The 18,564-nt window shown below is 36.5% G+C and overlaps 2 protein-coding genes across 2 annotated transcripts in view; one reads left to right on the forward strand and one right to left on the reverse strand.

The window, feature by feature from the left end:
• dlgap4a (discs, large (Drosophila) homolog-associated protein 4a) overlaps window positions 1–8,961 on the forward strand; it is a 178,017-nt gene extending 169,056 nt beyond the window's left edge. Inside the window, exons 12-14 of the mRNA XM_052091675.1 lie at window positions 761–852; window positions 2,950–3,102; window positions 4,869–8,961. Of these exons, the coding sequence (XP_051947635.1) occupies window positions 761–852; window positions 2,950–3,102; window positions 4,869–5,093 (470 nt within the window). The 3' untranslated portion in view covers window positions 5,094–8,961. The remainder of the gene's footprint in view (window positions 1–760; window positions 853–2,949; window positions 3,103–4,868) is intronic.
• A 2,288-nt stretch (window positions 8,962–11,249) lies between these two features.
• On the reverse strand, window positions 11,250–17,241 carry LOC127619118 (myosin regulatory light polypeptide 9-like). Its single transcript, XM_052091882.1, has 5 exons — window positions 17,054–17,241; window positions 16,254–16,447; window positions 15,545–15,706; window positions 11,726–11,897; window positions 11,250–11,577 (listed from the first exon to the last, which is right to left on the reverse strand). The coding sequence occupies exons 1-5, from the start codon at window positions 17,224–17,226 to the stop codon at window positions 11,574–11,576; spliced, it is 705 nt and encodes a 234-aa protein (XP_051947842.1). The 5' UTR covers window positions 17,227–17,241; the 3' UTR covers window positions 11,250–11,573.
• Window positions 17,242–18,564: the final 1,323 nt, after the last annotated feature.

Here is an 18,564-nt window from a genome sequence, read left to right on the forward strand (position 1 = left end):
GCATCTTAATCTTCATTTGAATGATCTCAATATCGATTCTTAAATCCCAGTTTGAAACGTCTGCAGCTCTTCTATGAAGGAGGAAGTGGGGGTCAGGTGAACGGTCCACGTAATTCTTAATTTTGATCACTTTTCAATGTATCTACACACTGTCCGCTGAACACACACACACACACACACACAGCTTCGTGCATCTTTCTCTCTCTTCTGCTGCCGTCTCCTCCCCTTTTATCTCCACTACAGCTCACTGGAAACACAAACGGGTGTCAGATGCACAGATGAAAATCCTTAATCACTCAGTTTAACAAAATATATACAGAATAAAGATTTCATGTGAGTTCAGGAAGCTGTCACTAATAGCAGCAGGTTTAACTTGGCGTTCTGGGCCTTGTTTCCCAATCTCGTGTCTCTTCACCGGCAATCACTGGAGCTTCCCTTTCCAGACGTGCACGAAATGCCCAAAGGAGCCATGAATAAATGATGATATCACTTTCTCTCTCTAAACATGCGGACTCATTAACAAGCTTTAATCTGAAATGGCTCTCAGTTGTCGGCTAATTTTGGCTCCTCAATCCTGTGATTTAATGTCATTAGGTTCGAACCTGGCAGGAGCAAAAGAGAGCCTGGAAAACCGATGGTGGCTTCTGTGAGATGATGATGCATACGTGATGTATTTTCCACTTGGGCAGCGTCAAACAGAACAAATCAATGTTTTGCATTTATTAAAGTCTCAAGAAGAGTATGTCCTCTGTCTCTGTAGTGTTGGGAACGATCCGCAGTGCAGTCGGCAGCGCTCAACTCTTAATGTCTCAGAAGTTCCGGCAGTTCCAGGGGCTTTGTGAGCAGAACCTGGTGAGTATCCGGATGCGGCCCAGTTTCACATGGGTCTCTTTGCCAAATCCATATTCAAGGTTTGGGTATATAGTATATCGCAATAGAACTGTTATTGATTAGCACCCTCTAGTGGCACTTTATCTGCATTACAAACAGATTTTTACACTGGGTAGGATATTTAAAGGGATAGTTCACCCAAAAAATGCATATTCTGTCATCATTTAATCACCCTATTGTTGTTGCAAACAAGTATGATTTTCTTTCTTTAGTTGAACTTAAAGGAGATGTTAAGAAGAATGTTTGCTTCAGTCACCATTCACCTTCATTATATGGAAAAGAAATTGCAATAAAAGTGAATGGTGACTGAGACTAACATCTTTTGTGTTCCATGTAGTCATTCTGAACAACATGAGAAAATCATTAGATTAGTATTTGGGTCAACTCTCCCTTTTAAATTTGTAGTTTTAATGTTGTTATTAGATTAGTATTTGGGTCAATGACATGACACACATTGTTTTTATTATTATTTATTAATTTGAGATTATTGATTACTATTTGAGGGAAATGGGATTTACCTGAGCTAAATTTCAAGTGTCATAGCAAAGGGTCTGAATACTTGTACACATGTTAAAGTGATATTTCAGTTTTTCTTTTTAATACATTTGCAAAGTTATCAAATATCTGGTTTTTGCTTTGTCATTATGGGGTATGGAGTGTTTTAGCATTTTAGCATAAGTCTGAATATATATATATATATATCACATTGATCAGATCAAATGGAGTAACCTTATAATAATGTATAGATATTCATGACTGAAATTCCTGATATTTGAAAAAAACAAATATCTTAAACATGTTTGAAAACTCGCTCAAAAACTCGACTCAACTCGGGTTTTTGGGGTTTTCCACTGTAAATAATACCTGATACTGTTTTAGTACCACCTTGGTCGAGGTTCCAAGCGAGCCGAGCAGATCACTGATTGGTCAGGGAGCATCGTCACTACCAGCGTCACTGGATTTCCGACACGCGACATCATCCCGCTAGTTTTAAAGTTAGCAACAGCGATAGTAGTATCATTTGTTCAAGCGACTTTCGAATTGTGAAAAAAGAAATGGCTGTGCGCAAAACCACACCGTGGTCAATAAACGAGGTGCAGACGGTCCACTCGATAGCGATGAGCGAAACAATAAAGTATCTCAGGAAGTGTCTCAGCTGTTGGCCACACGGCTACCACCGGACCTACCAACAGTGAAGGGAAAAGTTAAAAAACACTTAAAAGTGACTACAGAACCATCAAGGAAAAGTGGAAGTGGTTCGACCAAATGGACACTCTCTAGACCGCTGAGCAATGGGAGGGAGAGTGCCCTGGACTGGCGTTGATCCATGATGGAGGATGGTACGTTTTGTTACGTTAACTCTATATTCTGCTTGAAAGCTTCACTTTATTTAGTTGATCAGCTACTGGAAGCTTCTGAAACAACCCGACCAATGTAACTGTTACACTTGTCAAACAACTGCTTTATGTAGCGCAGTGAGCTAGTAGCTAACAGCTAGCGGTCGTGTTATTGTTTTGGTCAGTTTGTGTCGTGTTTAAGATGATGTCACGGCAGTAGTTGAGGCGGCGCAACTATGACGATCAGCCTATAATCCCACCCACGTTGATGCGGCACTAAACTGCAGTGGAAATGCAAGCTCAGAAAAGTAAAGCGAGTCGAGTTGAGGTGAGTCAAACCGTAACGTGCCGTGGAAAAGCACCATTACATGTCTACAAACTTGGCACATGTTAACTCTATTAACTCTATTTTTTAAAAGATTTCACATCAGTTCAGTCCTTATATGTCAATCACCCATTTATTGAAAATTCTATAATGTTACCATTTGCATATGGGACACATAAAATGCTTTAAGCCTTTATGACATTATACAACAGGGATCGAAATCATAATTTTGCTGGTGTGTTATGTTTGTTTTATGGCTCTCACATACAGTGGATTCAAGATGCACATTATATCTCTGAGTTTTCACTGGGACTCAAACCCCATGACCTATGTGTTGCCCTGCTCTAATAGTTAAGCAACATGATTAGAATCTGTCTGTTTTCGTTCTTCCGTAAGGATGCAAACGCTCAGCCGCGGCCCACGGCGCAGGATCTGGCGGGGTTCTGGGATCTACTGCAGCTGACCATCGAAGACATCAGCATGAAGTTTGACGAGCTCCACCTACTCAGGGCCAACGACTGGAAGATGTCCGAGACGCAGGAGAAAAAGGTCCAACCGACGTCCAGTACCTTTGTAATATCCTAACATTTCCTGTAGCCAGATTGCGCACTTTCATTTGTGAGCCCTCAGATTTGCATCTCAATTCTCGGACCGGCATGCTATCATACTACTCGTACTATTTCTGCAGTACACAGTGTACATGTATAATGTACGCCGTATATTTCGAGCCTAAAACTTTTAAAACTATGCTATTTCACCTACTCAGTTTTAAGTATGTAGTAAGCAGTACGTTAGTAGGCCTGTTAAGTATTAACACATTGCAATTAATGCATTTAATATTTGTTTATACCGTAATTTCCGGACTATTGAGCGCACCTGAATATAAGCCGCACCCACTGAATTTTAAAATAATTATTATTTTGAACATAAATAAGCCGCACCTGTCTATAAGCCGCAGGTGCCCACCGGTACATTGAAACAAATGAACTTTACTCAGGCTTTAACGAAACACGGCTTGTAACAAAAATAAATAGGCTTTAACGAAACACGGTGTGGCAGCGGGGGCGTGGTCAAGCGCCCGTCCGGGAGAGAAAAGCGGTAAGGGCGCTTACATCAAGTGCTGAAAACTGTCACACTGGTGCCAGTTTTCCCAAGGAGGACACGTGAAGCAGGGCACTTGACGTTCCAGGTAAGGCTTTTAATGGCCACAGCAATGTTTACAATCAATTTGATAGTTTCTCAATTCTTGGTCTTCTATGCGCCAACACTAGACTGACGTGTGTCTGTCTGTCTGTCTGTCACTCACTCACTCACTCTCTCGCTACCTTTTTATGCCGCTCTCCCCACGCTTACTGAAATTAGACACAGGTGTTAGACATAATTTAGCGCAGGTGTAAGCGCCCTTATTGCTTTTCTCTCCCGGACGGGCGCTTGACCACGCCCCCGCTGCCACACACGGCTTGTAACAAAAAATAAAAAAATTAGTAGTAAACAGTAGCCTAGCAAGAAATTCATCGGTCACTATCCTCCTCTTGTGCACATGAAACCATTGAAGTCATCTCCTTCGGAGTTGAATAGCCTCAGCTTTAGTTGTCTTTTTGCACTGAGTCAATTCATCACGCTGCTGTTTCCAACGTCTCCCGTGCAGCAGCTCTTTTTCCTTTTCCAACAGCCAGATCAATCGCCTTCAACTTGAAAGCAGCATCATATGCATTTCTCCATGTCTTGAGGGTGACAAAATGACTACCGTAATCAGAATGATGGGAAGTTTGAGCGCGCTCGATTTAATCTAAACAGTAAACAAAAAAGTTGTTTGACCTTAACCCGTTCGGCAATTTCATTGGTCTAATGAAAGCTTCATGCCGCCAAAAAACTGAGCACGTCACAGAATGTTTTTTTTTTTTTTAAATAAAATTTGAAAGCGGGAAAAATCCATATATTAGCCGCGTCGTTGTTTAAGCCGCGAGGTTCAAAGCGTGGGAAAAAAGTTGCGGCTTATAGTCCGGAAATTACGGTATTCAGTATAAAATTATTCAAACGTTATAATGTAATTTTATTGCTATAGATTTGTATAAAATATACTTTATAATTAATTATTTTCAACACATTTGAGTTGTATAAATTATGTAATATATTTTTTGCTTTACATTTATAGAAAAAAGTATTAAATAATTGTATAATAAATGTGTTTTATTTAAATGTAAAGGGGAAAAATATATTACATAATTTATAAAAAAGCTCAAATGTTAGATTAAATGTATACATAATGTGACACATTTGAGTTAATGTTAATTGTTAAATCAATCTGTACTCAGGAGAAGAAGCCAGCTTCTGCACACACACCAAAGAAGACGGTAAAGATGAAATCCACCAGCGGGAAGGAAAAAAGTGTCGACTCGACTGTGGCCGACAAGCAACGCCAGGAAGCCAGAAAACGCCTGATGGCTGCCAAGCGAGCGGTCTCCGAACGACAAAACTCTGCCACGGAGAGCGCCGAAAGCATCGAAATCTACGTTCCAGAGGCCCAAACGCGACTTTAAGAAAACGACAAGCAAAAACTCGTTCACCCTAATCCACCTCTCTAACGGGAAATCCCTGTCTTGCACACACGGTCGGGCACTCGTATTGAGGATACTAGGGCTGGATCTGAAGGTGTGGCGTGCAAAAAGGAGGCGTGGTAAACCACAAGCAAAAAATAATGAACAGAAAAAAAGAGCTATTCATTTTTGAACGCTACTGCGTCACCGCTGCCACAGAAGAACCTCCTGTTGACGTCTGTTTCTATGGTTACCCTTGTTATAATTATAAATGTTATAAAAGTGAATTATCTCATGGAATATATCAAGACTTTGTCTGTAAATTGTGCCGATATCTCTGAAAGACGTTATTTGCCGCGTCAGATCTCTGACCCTTTATACACATCACATGACCCGCATCACATAGAAAAAGACCCACCAAGCTCTCCAGGACGGCCTTTTTTTGCGCCCCTCGTACAGAATGCACTCAGGACCTGCACGTGTGCACTTGTATTTCATCGACGCAGTCTTCCTGTTCTCACAAATACACGTTTATTTAACTTTTCGCTGTATTCGTTCTTGGTTCGTCAATCTTTGGCCGCATGGAGCAGCTTCAGGGGGAGCAAGAACACGCAAGGCATTTGAATGGTGTCATGAATGTGAAATTGAAGCAATTTTAAGCGTCCAGTTTGTAGAAGCTTCTGGAACTCTTTGGGTAGATGATTTGATGGTACAACAGATACTTGAAAATCAGTAAAAATCAACGCAGGATGTCGAGAGTAAAATAGCACAGATCCCAAACCATCCCAATCAGAAAGAGAGAAAATTCCAGCATTCCACTTATTTTCGCTTTTAACGTTCACTTGTGTTTCGTTTTTATTTTCTCGTTTTGTCACCATAGTAAAAATGTCGATAATGTTTCTATAAATTGTAGTTTTCACTCCAGTAAAATTGATTCAGAAACACGTTGAGTGATTTAAAAAAATTCAACAAATTTTCCAAATGCTGTTTTCTGTTGTCCAATCATTCCATGTCTACTTTAGCACACGGTATTCCCAAACTGTATCCGGTGGATGTGGATCAGTTCAAGCAATGACAGTAAAATCGTGTCTTTTTGTGTGACTAATTAATTTGTGATTTTCTTTCCATTATTATGATTTCTTTATCATATATTAAAAGCTTGCTGATATGATTTGGAGAACTTTCAGGTACCAGAAAAACTGATTTAATTTATTTTCTTTCCTCTTGTGCCTCATTCATGAAATTCAAGCAAAATGTTTTTCTGTGTGAACTGTTCGTGCTTTCATTAATTGCTGTATTCAATTCAGTGTGGCTCTTTAAGAATGGTTTTACGAACAGTTTACCCAGAAATTCATTCTGTGAATTTTTTGGTTTGCATCGTCAACACACCCAAAATCTTTTATTTCCACCAAAAACAACCAGACAAGCTGTTGGTCACATATTTAAAGGCAAAGTGTGTCATGTGTGATATTTCAAAATAAGATATTGCTAAAGTAATGATTTGCTTCCAAACACTCCTACCACCTTTCCTTGGACTGCCATTGGTCATTAAACATGTAGTCCCGCCCCCAATCTCACGCCATTGGTTGAGACTGAACTGGGAGTATTGCTGCCCGTTTGTTTTCATGCAAATTACCAATGATCCTGATTCGAAGAGTCATCAAGGTCAAACCAAACTGTTTGCGATGGAAGTGGACGTCAAGCTAGGGAAAGAAAACCATTATTTTGAGTTGGCATCTCGTTATTTCAGTTATCTTGTTATTTTGGTTTAAAGTACTAAACAAAAGAGATACTACCTCCCTAGATGCTCACTTGATAATTTGAGATGTTATGTCATTGTTTTGAAATGAAGTCAATATAATGAGATGCTCAGAATAATGACAGTAATAAATAAAGTGTGCTGTATTTCGCCAATGTATTTCATTGGCGGAAATGGGCTTCCATCATTTTCCAAAGCCAAAAGAGTCCATTTGATTGGAGGATGACAAGTTCCTGTTCATGCCATTTGGTTTAGGCAGATTTTCTTTTTCAGTTTGTTTTGTACTCCCAATCTCTGCTATAAGCACCTGCTAAATCAACGAATCCCTAAAATCTGATTCGTTGATGGGAAGGTTTTTCCTGGAACATGTCCTACTTTGTCATTTAAACACTATGTGGAGTTATGATTATTATCAATGTTCCAATGTAGTTTTTGTAAGCAATGCAATGGAAAACAAAGGTTAAAATATATATGCTCTTGCATTAAAGGGTTTCCATTTTCAATTGACTCATGAACATTGACAAACAAAATATCATCTGGTATGATTCTTATCTCTGTTTTGTCACGTTTGTACACTAGACTGTTTGTAGAAGTAGGTTAAGCTCAATCGAAAGCATTTGTGGCACGATACCACAAAAGATTATTTTGACTCCTCCCTCATTTATTAAAGAAAAAGAAGCAAAAATGTTGGTTCCAGTAAGGCACAGACAATGGAAGTGGGGCCAGTCCATAAACATTAAAATACACCGTTTATAGCCACAAGGTATAAACATTACATGTGGTATCTTTGTTATAAATTTCATCATACCGCTGGAGATCAATTGAGGGCATTGAAAGGTTAAACATGATCAGCTGATTCTCGTCTCTTAAGATATCTCCATTCTTGACCTCTACTTGACCTTTCATGCATTTCAAAGCAAATCCTAATAATCAGCACAAATTTCCGAACTCCGCATGGCACCTACAGAGTCTTAAAGCGTTTGTATTCTTGTGGAAGGACTGAGAATTGACTTCAATTGAAAATCAACAGACTCAAGTGCATCAATCTTCAGTCTTAATAGGGCTACACTGGACTGAACACACGGAGGAAACTTCTGCGAGACTTTCAATGGACTCCTAGCCTGTCTTTGTACATTTTTATTTCAGTTTTTTACAGATGACGTCTCCGATATTTTGAAGGGACTTTAAAACGGGGTGGCATTGGATGAAATAACCGGATACAAATCAAAAGCATTTGTCTCTTGTTTTGTAGGTAGCCTGTGATAACCAATGACGTGGTCTGATGCTACATTTGCAGACAAATATTACGTTTCCAAATCGGATCAAGCTTTGCATCGATGGCCGCGTGCACACATTGACAACTGTATGTTGAAGTCATCAAGTTGTTATTTGTGCTTTTGTTTGTCTTCTGCATTTGCAGAGAATCGCCAGGTTTAATGGAATAGTTCATCCAGTTGTGATCAAGAGGAACACATGCAATCAAATCAGTCATTTCAATATGCACACAGGCCCGACTCTCACTCTTACGTCTCCAGAGTCTAGAGAAAGATAGATTTATTATAGATATGGTTGATGGTTCTTATTTTTCGAAACTGACATGTTTTAAAGTGATATAGATATACGATGTTACTCTGTAGATTGTAGGATTGTTGTTGTGAATATTTCTTTTACAACAAAAATAAAGTTTTATTTAACAAGATGATAGCGGAACAATGGGGTAAATGTTTGTTCTTTGTGCACAGATGGGAGGGACGTTGAATTAATGCACATTGTTCTGAATCATAAAGGTTGGTGACGTATTTTGGACTGTAAAAGGAAGACAAGCATCTGTTATCTGACAAACATCATACTTGTGCTTTAAAGTTTTTTTTCTTGTGGTACAGAAACACAAAGGCCAACAGGTTTAAGGTTCATGGGGGGATCTTACGAAGCCTGTTAAGAACATGTGCAGGATATATTTTTAATATTTCACCCAATAATTTAAAGAAATGGTATTTTGCATAAAATTACGTTATTTTAGGGCTTTTAAGATGTTTTGCGTTAACATTATTTTCATCCCATTCACCCATTTTCATGACTGTAATGCAAAAAAAATTCAAATAAATAAATATTAGGCCTAAATTTGAATGCACTGTCTTATTGTAATGCAGTAAACTGTTATGATCAATAGTATTGGGTGTAATCAGGTTACTTTTACTTCTTTTTACTTTGCCTCAGATTACAGAATACAAGTAATATGTAACATATTCCATTAGATTACTCAAGGTCAGTAATGTAATCTAAATACTTTGAATTACTTTTCAGCACTGGCAGGTTTTTTTCACTTGTTTTGACCATAAACAATTAAATAAAGTCTTCACTGTAAAGGACATTCTCTGAAAAAAGCCTAAATCTCTTATGCAGTTTTGCTATTTAAGTAAATGTTTCTTTTTTTAAGGATTTTAGATATTTTTACAGTCAAATATATTTTTAAGAATATAATTTTTTTTGCTTTACGTCTCTAATATCAAATATCTTGGATGACAAATGAGTTTTCGTCATATAATTCATTATAAAATATAATCGTGCCAGCTAACAGATGCATGAAATAGCATTTTAGCTTAGCATAAAGCTAATTGTTCACATGACAAGTTACAAGGTTAACTATTTTTGCTGCTCCAAACTTCAAAACCCCACAGATTGAACACAACAACATCCTTTCATGATTGTATGTGGATTCTGTTCATAGAATGAGGCAGAAGATACATTATTTGTAGCTTTCTATACAATGTTAAAGGCTACATTGGTTAGCATTTCTTGTCAAAATACCCTAACCACATAAAAAACATTGACAAGGCGTGTAATCGTGTATTTATTGGATTTATGTTTCATCTGTCAAAGCGTTTCTAACTGTTTTTTTGTTAAGCTGTAGAAACGTGATGCAGCTGCTCTATTAAGCTCCCAATGGAAAGTTGATGTCATATAAACCCCTTTTCACCCACAACAGTGTGAAAGTGCCACGAAACGGAGCCGAACACCATGCTCAACTTTTGGGCAGCTTCCAAAAGGATTTTTGCTGCTTGTTCAATTTACTAAACACAAAAAAAGTCATAAAATGGAAGTTTACTCAATCCATTTGAGTTGGGACTACATGAACCAATGTAGCATTGATGAAACTGGTAAATGTTAAAATTAAGTGTTATTTTATGTGTTTTTGTGCAAGATGAATATAAAGGAGGATACTCGTTAGTCTTTAATTTTTTGTTATGTTAAGATATAGAAGAGTTTCTATTATGGTGACAAGTTAAGCTTGATCTGAGGCTGAGGACAGGTAGATGTCGCACATGAAACTGACTGCTCGCTTCGTTGAGCAAATGCCGTTTTGTCGTCCATTTTGCATTACGTGGCGTATCGTGGTCCATTTGACCCGTTTCGTGGCCGACCCACCGGCACGTTCTCCCAATGGCCAGTCCGCCCCTGATCGGCCCCAAAGTGCGTCGGCCCACTGGGAAAATGTCCAGTATGCCAGATTACCAATCCAGCCCTGCTAACAATCAGCTTGTTTTTAGCATGGTAACATTTACTCTCACTAATTAGTACATTAAGAAATAAAATAGATTTACTTGAGTTACATTGACACGTCTAATTTTGTTGGGTTTACATAATTCAACTAGGTTCTTTTTACACAATGTGTTTGTGTTGAGATTACTTATTTATTTAAAATATTTTAATCAAGTTCACCTAAAAAGTTTGTGTGTGTGTGTGTGTGTGTGTGAGATCAGATTACTGTTATTGACTGATACTCTGAGTACATGTATTTCTAAACAATATTACCGGTAAGTCAAATATTACATTAAAACATGAATTATGAATGTACATATCAACTTGTGTGTGACAATGAACAAGAAATATAGGCATTTTAATTAGTTGAATCTTCTGTGAAAGGTGTTTTAGTTACATAAAAGTAAAGTAGTTAGTACTATGATTATGTTCCCATGAAGAAATCAGTTAAATAACTGATGTAGAGAATAATTAGTAATTGTTAGTGGATTACTTTTTTGAGTATTTTACCCAACACTGGTTATAATAATGAGAATCCTCAATGATGATAATAATAATAATAAACACTAGATGCATTACGGTAGTGAGGGATTTGGAGGGAACGTGCTTAATTGTCATGAAAATAATGTTGGAATTAATTAATTAATCGTACAAAAAGGGAAGAACAATAGGGTTAATTTTTATAATGCAAAATTATTATTTTTCTTTTAATTTTGTGGGGAATTTAAAATCAAGCAGGTTTTCATAAGATTCACTATTATGTTGAAAATACTTATTTTGTTTGTTCTAAAAGCTAGACCACCTTGAATATGGTTTTCGTTGTGTTGTATAAGGGGTACAAAAATAGAGTAAAAAGATCATTCATGGGTCCAATGGTAAAGATATTTATTTTAACATGATATATACCAGGTGTCATTTACAGAACAATGATAAAATAAGAGTTTTTGGCAAATGCTAACAAACCTATTCTGTAATGCACATAATTTTCTTAAAAAGATCTTAATCTGAATCTTTACAATAGTCTACGTGAACATTCTGGAGATGATTCGACATCTTGAACTTCATATGTTTGGATCATGTCTTCATTTCGTATTATATTAGTGTTTTAAGACTTCAAAATGGGCTTCTGTAGATCTAATGAATGACACAAATTGCCCCTTCAGTGGCTGATGACTTCAAAGATTTCAGCTGGAAAGAAAAAAGAAAACGGATCAAATATAACTACTAAATAGAACAGTACTATTGGATGAGATTTGTTTAGTATTGTGTAGTATAGTATTGAGTGGTATACTATACCACTCAGTATTTTGTGATTGGCATCAGTAGACGCTTTTACATGTCATCTTTGTCCTTAGCTCCGTGTTTGAGGATGCGAGTGAACTCGACGTAGTTGAAGTTTCCTTTCTTGTCGATTGGTGCCTCTCGGAACAGTTCGTCCACTTCTTCATCTGTGAAACGATCGCCCATGGTGGTCAACAGCTCACGGAGGTGGTCTTCATGAATGAAACCTGAGGAGTAAAAGATGTTAGGTTAGATATTCTCTTGATTCGATGCTTATAAAGTTCACAATAGTTAAAGAGCTCACAATATTCTGTTGTCAAAATAGTAAAGTTTGACTTCTGGGTAATTTTACCAAGTCTACATTGAAAATATGAGATTCAAAATCAAATTTATACCTGGAAATAAACTGAGTTAAAAAAAATATGCAAACATTTTGGCTTAAAATTAAGGGATATTTAAGCTTCTGCCCTTATTAGCAAATTTGTACAAAAACACTTGTAGAGTTTATGCCAGCTCGAGTGCATGCTCTTGTGAAACTCAAAGGGGGGCTTAAAAAATACTAAAACAAAATCATTAACAAGTTTAAGTCTTTTAATCGCTTTCTCTTGATTTCTGATTGTCAAATGTCAACCTTGTTAATGTGATTTTGTACAGTAAACAACTGATAATTAAAATAGCTATTCATGTAAATATCCGCATTAGATTCTCTTCCCAAATAACTCCTTGTAGTTGTAGTCACAACCTTGCTTGTAATGTCAAATGAAGTTGTTATCAACCCTGTTAATGTCAAACCCTGTTATATTTTATGAGGAAATAATTATGTCCCAACATATATTAAAATGAATTCATTTAGTTTTAGATTTATCTTGACAATGCAATCTGTTATCCCTTAAATAAATGATTGTGTAGTGATTACAGTCTCAATTTAAAATTCATTTTAAAATCTCCATATCAATCTGGAAAAGGAAGCCATTAAATTAAATAACCCATCTCTCTTTCTGAGACCATCAACTCTGGGAAAGATTTGCAACTCTTTTAGAATAACTTGTATAATATCTATTCATAACTATAGTATAGAGTAGTACTGTATAGTGTTGAGTGGTACAGTATAGTGAATTGAAGTAAATGATAGTATAGTTTAGTATAGTATTGAGTGGTATAGTATAGTTTAGTATACTCTTTAGTAGTATATTGTAGTATAGTATTGAATATTATATTGTCGTATAGAGAATTATTCTGTAGTATAGTACTGAGTGGTACAGTAAAGTAAAGTGTAGTATAGTCTTTAGTAGTATAATTTAGTATTGTGTAGTATAGTATTGAGTGGTATAGTGTAGTATAGAGTAGTATAGTGCAGTATAGTATTGAGTAGTATAGTGTAGTATAGTCTTTAGTAGTATAGAGTAGTGTATTGTGTAGTATAGTGCAGTATAGTATTGAGTAGTATAGTGTAGTGTAGTATTGTGTAGTATAGTGCAGTATAGTATTGAGTGGTATAGTGTAGTATAGTCTTTAGTAGTATATTGTAGTACAGAGTAGTATTGTGTAGTATAGTGCAGTATAGTCTTTAGTAGTATAATGTAGTATAGAGTAGTATTGTGTAGTATAGTGCAGTATAGTATTGAGTGGTATAGTTTAGTACAGTGCAGTATAGTATTGAGTGGTATAGTATAGTTTAGTATAGTCTTTAGTAGTATAGAGTAATATTGTGTAGTATAGTGCAGTATAGTATTGAGTGGTATAGTATATAGTTTAGTATAGTCTTTAGTAGTATAGAGTAATATTGTGTAGTATAGTGCAGTATAGTATTGAGTGGTATAGTATAGTTTAGTATACTCTTTAGTAGTATATTGTAGTATAGTATTGAATAGTATATTGTAGTATAATGCAGTATAGTTTAGTGTAGCACTGAGTGGTAAATTGTAGGATAGTGTACTATAAAGTAGTATAGTATTGAGTAGTATATTGTAGTATAATGTTGTGTAGTATAGAATATGAATAGTATATGTAGTATAGTATTGAGTACTACATAGTATAGTGTAGTTTATTATTGAATAGTATATTGTAGTATAGATAATTGTTGTGTAGTATAGTGCAGTATAGTTTTAGTAGTATATTGTAGCATTGAGTAGTATTGTGTAGTATAGTGCAGTATAGTATTGAGTGGTATAGTGTAGTTTAGTATCGAGTAGTATATTGTAGTATAGATAATTGTTGTGTAGTATAGTGCAGTATAGTTTTAGTAGTATATTGTAGCATAGAGTAGTATTGTGTAGTATAGTGCAGTATAGTATTGAGTGGTATAGTGTAGTTTAGTATCAAGTAGTATATTGTAGTATAGATAATTGTTGTGTAGTATAGAATACTGTAGTGTAGTACAGTCTTTAGTAGTATATTGTAGTATAGAGGAGTATTGTGTAGTATAGTGCAGTATAGTATTGAGTGGTATAGTGTAGTTTAGTATCGAGTAGTATATTGTAGTATAGATAATTGTTGTGTAGTATAGAATACTGTAGTGTAGTACAGTCTTTAGTAGTATATTGTAGTATAGAGTAGTATTGTGTAGTATAGTGCAGTATAATATTGAGTAGTATATTCTAGAATAATGTAGTATAGAATAGTGTAGTATAGTATTGAGTAGTATATTGTAGTATTATGCAGTATAGTATAGTTTAGAGTAGCATTGAGTAATACATTGTAGGATAGTGTACTATAGAGTAGTGTAGTATAGTATTGAGAAGTATATTGTAGTATAATAATGTATACTATAGAGTAGTATAGTGTATTATAGTATTGAGTGGTACATATTATAGCGAAGTGTTGTATAGTTTAGTATAGTACTGAGTAGTAAATTGTATGATAGTGTTCTGTAGAGTAGTATATTATAATATTGAGTGGTACATAGTATAGTGAAGTGTACTATATAATATAGTATAGTGTATAGTAGTATTAGTATATTGTAATAAAGAATAGTATAGCGTGGTATCATGTAGTATAGTATTGAATAGTATACTGTAGTATAGAATAGTGTACAGTAGTGTATAGAGCCAAGTTGTTTAGTATAGTGTAGTATAGTATGGAATACTATAGTATAGTATAAAGTAGTATAGTGTATTGTAGTATTGAGTATTAGATTGTAGCAGAGTAGTATATTATAGAGTAATATTGTTTAGTGTTGTTTACAGTACTGAGTGGTAAAGCATAGTATAGTGAAGTATAGTTTAGTATAATATAGAGTAAGTAGAATAGTATAGTGTATTATAATACAGAGTAGTATATTGTAGTATAGTGTAGTATAGTACTGAGTAGTATATTGTAGTATAGTATAGAATAGTGTAGTGTTTTATAGTTTAGAGTAGAATATTATAGTGTATTAAAGTATTGAGTAATATATTGTAGAATAGAGTAGTACTTTATGGAGTAGTTTCATATATTATAGTATACTGTAGTGTAGTATTGAGTGGTACAGTATAATAAAGAGAGGTGTAGTATTGTAAAATCTAGTATAGTCTTGAGTAGTATATTGTAGTATGGAGTAATATAGTAGTGAGTGGTATAGTGAAGTGTAGTATGGTATAATGTATTATATTATTGAGTAGTATAAAATAGTGTAGTGTAGTGTAGAGTAGTACATCTGTGGTTCACAAACTTCTTCAGTGTGAGGCCCCCTTTGTATACATCCCTGTATGCCCCGTCTTAGCAATCAAATGTTCTATAGTGTTTAAAAATCACATTATAGAATTTTTCTTCAGCCTCACTAGTGCCATCTTATGGTCCACCAGGAGGCCACGGCCCAACGTTTGAGAACCACTTTAGTATAGTGTAGTGTTGAATAATATAGAATAACTATATATTATAGAATAACCCACTGTACCGGAAGCTTCCTCGTCAAAGCATGTGAAGGCGTTTCGTATGACGTCTTCAGGGTCGGTTCCGTTTAGACGTTCTCCAAACATGGTGAGGAACATGGTGAAGTTAATGGGTCCTGGAGCTTCACTCATCATACCCTCCAGATACTCATCCGACGGGTTCTTCCCTGGATGACCCGACAGAACAAAGAGTGTTTTAATAACAGTAATAATCTTCAAATGGTTTTCCATGTGCACATTAAACCTAGTTCACTTGCACCAAGTTCACAACCTTGGTCTAAGTTTAATTTGTTTAGATAAAACCAGTCAAGTGTGGTTGGTTATAAATTAGATGATTATTTGCATGTCATTTGCCTAGTAAAACGTTATTGCTGAATGACATTGTTGGAGGCATCTCACAGAACCTATTAAAAACATTTCCATATCATTTTTCACCATTAAAATAACTTTAAATAAGTTTTTAGGACCATTCAAATGATTTTGCAATGTGACATTAATTTCCCGTTAAGCATGTTTCCCCACAAATTGGCATTACCATAATTCAAAATGCTCAATCTAATAAATGCAATTGTGAAACACGATAATATTATATAAATTGTAAAGTATTTATCCATCATGGTAGTCTTTGTTGTAAACAAATCATTGCATTGCAGGACGTTTTAATGGGGATCATGCTGCATTATATTCAATTAACCCAAATGTGTGCAGCATTACCAAGAGACGCCAGCATATCATGAAGATCCTCTTTATCAACAAAGCCATCTCTGTTCTGATCAATCATATTGAAGGCTTCTTTGAACTCTTGGATCTGCGATTGGTCAAACATGGCAAACACGTTGGAAGTAGCCCTCTGCGGGCGTTTCTTCGTGGTCTTTCCCTTGGCACGCTTGGCAGCAGACATCTTGTTTCTGTATTGAAGGGACAGATAAGAGTTAATTATCACTTATTTAGAAGAGAGTACAAACTACAAACATGATTATGTAAAATACAGCCATCAACTTTAACTTTTGTGATCAAAGTGTTGTTAACTAAAGTATGTTTTCAAATGTTGAGTATGTAAAAAATGACTTGAAGTATACTCATTAACTCTTGCATCCTTACTGTTAGAGGGACATAAAACAAACAAAACGTTAACTTCATACTTCGACAGAAACCCATTTAAGGTTATAGATGCTTCAATTCAACTTATGAACTCTTAGAAATGACACGACTGGTGAAAAGTTTGGAAATACCTACTCACTTATTATTATTATAGTTTCAACCTTTTGGAATAATAGTAAAGACTGTTAATATATGTCCACAAAAGTGTTTCAAGCATTCAAGGATTAGCCTTTAGGTCAAAAGTTTTCCAAGATAATAAGAAATTCCAATGTCCAAACTTTTGAATAGTAGTGCACACTGACTGACAGTCCTTATAACCAGAAGTTAAAACCCAAACTGTGTTAATACATTAGCCATTGACAGACCAAACAATGATTAAAACCACCTAAATGAATATCTTCTGGTAACTATACCTTGTCTTTCTGTTGAAACAGGTTGAGAATGTGCGACTGTGTTGGGGTTGTTCCTCGGTCAGACTGAAGGGAAGTTTGTTTGGATTTTCAGACTTTCTCCACACCTCCCTGTTCCTGATTTGGCCAATAAGGTCAAACTCCCGCAGTCGGGCGCGTCTAGAGCGTTTAGCCATACAAGGCAAAGGAATCTAAGAGCGGCTGGGCTCTCATATCCTGAGAAACAGCAGAGGGTTTTCACAATAGCTGGACAGAAGCCTTATTTAGCAAATAAACTACTGAGTATGTGGCACAAAAGAAATGTTTCCTTTCCAGCATGTCAGTGTAGATAAAGGCCAGAACAGGGTGCATACAGGTCGTAATTTCAAGCCCTATAGGGGGTGCTGGGAGAGGAATTTGCATTGTAGAACAAAGATGCAAATTTACAAGCTGCTGGCCTGGTAACATAGAAAGATATTTCTTACTTGAGCTCTCTTTCTCCAAAATGTATATACATAAATGGGTGTTTTATTACACCATTAAGGAAACTTAGAGCCATATAATGGTCCCACAGCACAAAGTGTTGCTCATTTTAAAAATATAGATAGATATATAAAGTACACTGATGAGCCAAAACATTAAGATCACTCACAGGAGAGTGTATCGAATAACGTAGATCGTTTAACAAGGCCACATGTCAAGATCTGGGTAGATTAGATGGTAATCGAACAAACAGTTTTCGTAGTCAACGTGTTGAATGCAGGAGAAATGGACAGGAGTAAAGACATGAGCGACTTTGACAAGGGACAAATTGTTATGGCCAGATGACTGGGTCAGAGCATCTCTGAAATGGCAAGGCTTGTGGGGTGCTCCTGGTCAGCAGTGGTGAGTACCTACCGACAGTGATCCGAGCAGGGACAAACCACAAACAAGGCGACAGACAGGCTGTTGGGCGCCCAAGGCTCATCAATACACATGGGCAACGAAGGCTATCTCGTCTGGTCTGAACAGACAGAAGGTCTACTGTGGCACAAGTTTCTGAAAATGTTAATGATGGTTATGTTAGGAATGTGTCACAACACACAGTGCATCACACTTTTCTGCATATGGGGCATCAGAGTGCCCATGATGACCCCTGTCCTCCGTCAAAAGCCCCTACAATGGGCACGTGAACATCTCGGAGCAGTGGAAGAAGGTCGTCTGGTCTGATGAGTCCCATTTTCTTTTACGTCCGTGTAAATGTGTGACGTTTACCTGGGGAAGTGACAACACCAGTATGCACTGTGGGAAGATGACAAGACGGTGGAGGGAGTGTGATGCTCTGGGAAATGTTCTTCTGGGAAACTCTGGGTCCGGCCATTTATTCACGTGCCACCTACCTAAACATTGTTGCAGACCAGGTACACCCCTTCATGGCAATGGTATTCCCTGATGGCAGTGACCTCTTTCAGCAGGATAATGCACCCTGTCACACTGCACACATTGTTCGGGAATGGTTTGAGGAACATGATGAAGAGTTCAAGGTGTTGCCCTGG

This window comes from Xyrauchen texanus, chromosome 25 (genome assembly GCF_025860055.1).
Source record: "Xyrauchen texanus isolate HMW12.3.18 chromosome 25, RBS_HiC_50CHRs, whole genome shotgun sequence".
Lineage (NCBI taxonomy): Eukaryota > Metazoa > Chordata > Actinopteri > Cypriniformes > Catostomidae > Xyrauchen > Xyrauchen texanus.

Excerpts from the sequence above, each read along its gene's own strand:
- LOC127619118 (XM_052091882.1), bottom strand. The coding sequence starts at position 17,226 with ATGGCTAAACGCTCTAGACGCGCCCGACTGCGGGAGTTTGACCTTATT. Across the intron at positions 15,707-16,253 it reads TGATATGCTGGCGTCTCTTG|GGAAGAACCCGTCGGATGAG; the intron begins GTAATGCTGCAC and ends CGGGTCATCCAG. Across the intron at positions 11,898-15,544 it reads CTTTGACGAGGAAGCTTCCG|GTTTCATTCATGAAGACCAC; the intron begins GTACAGTGGGTT and ends TTTACTCCTCAG.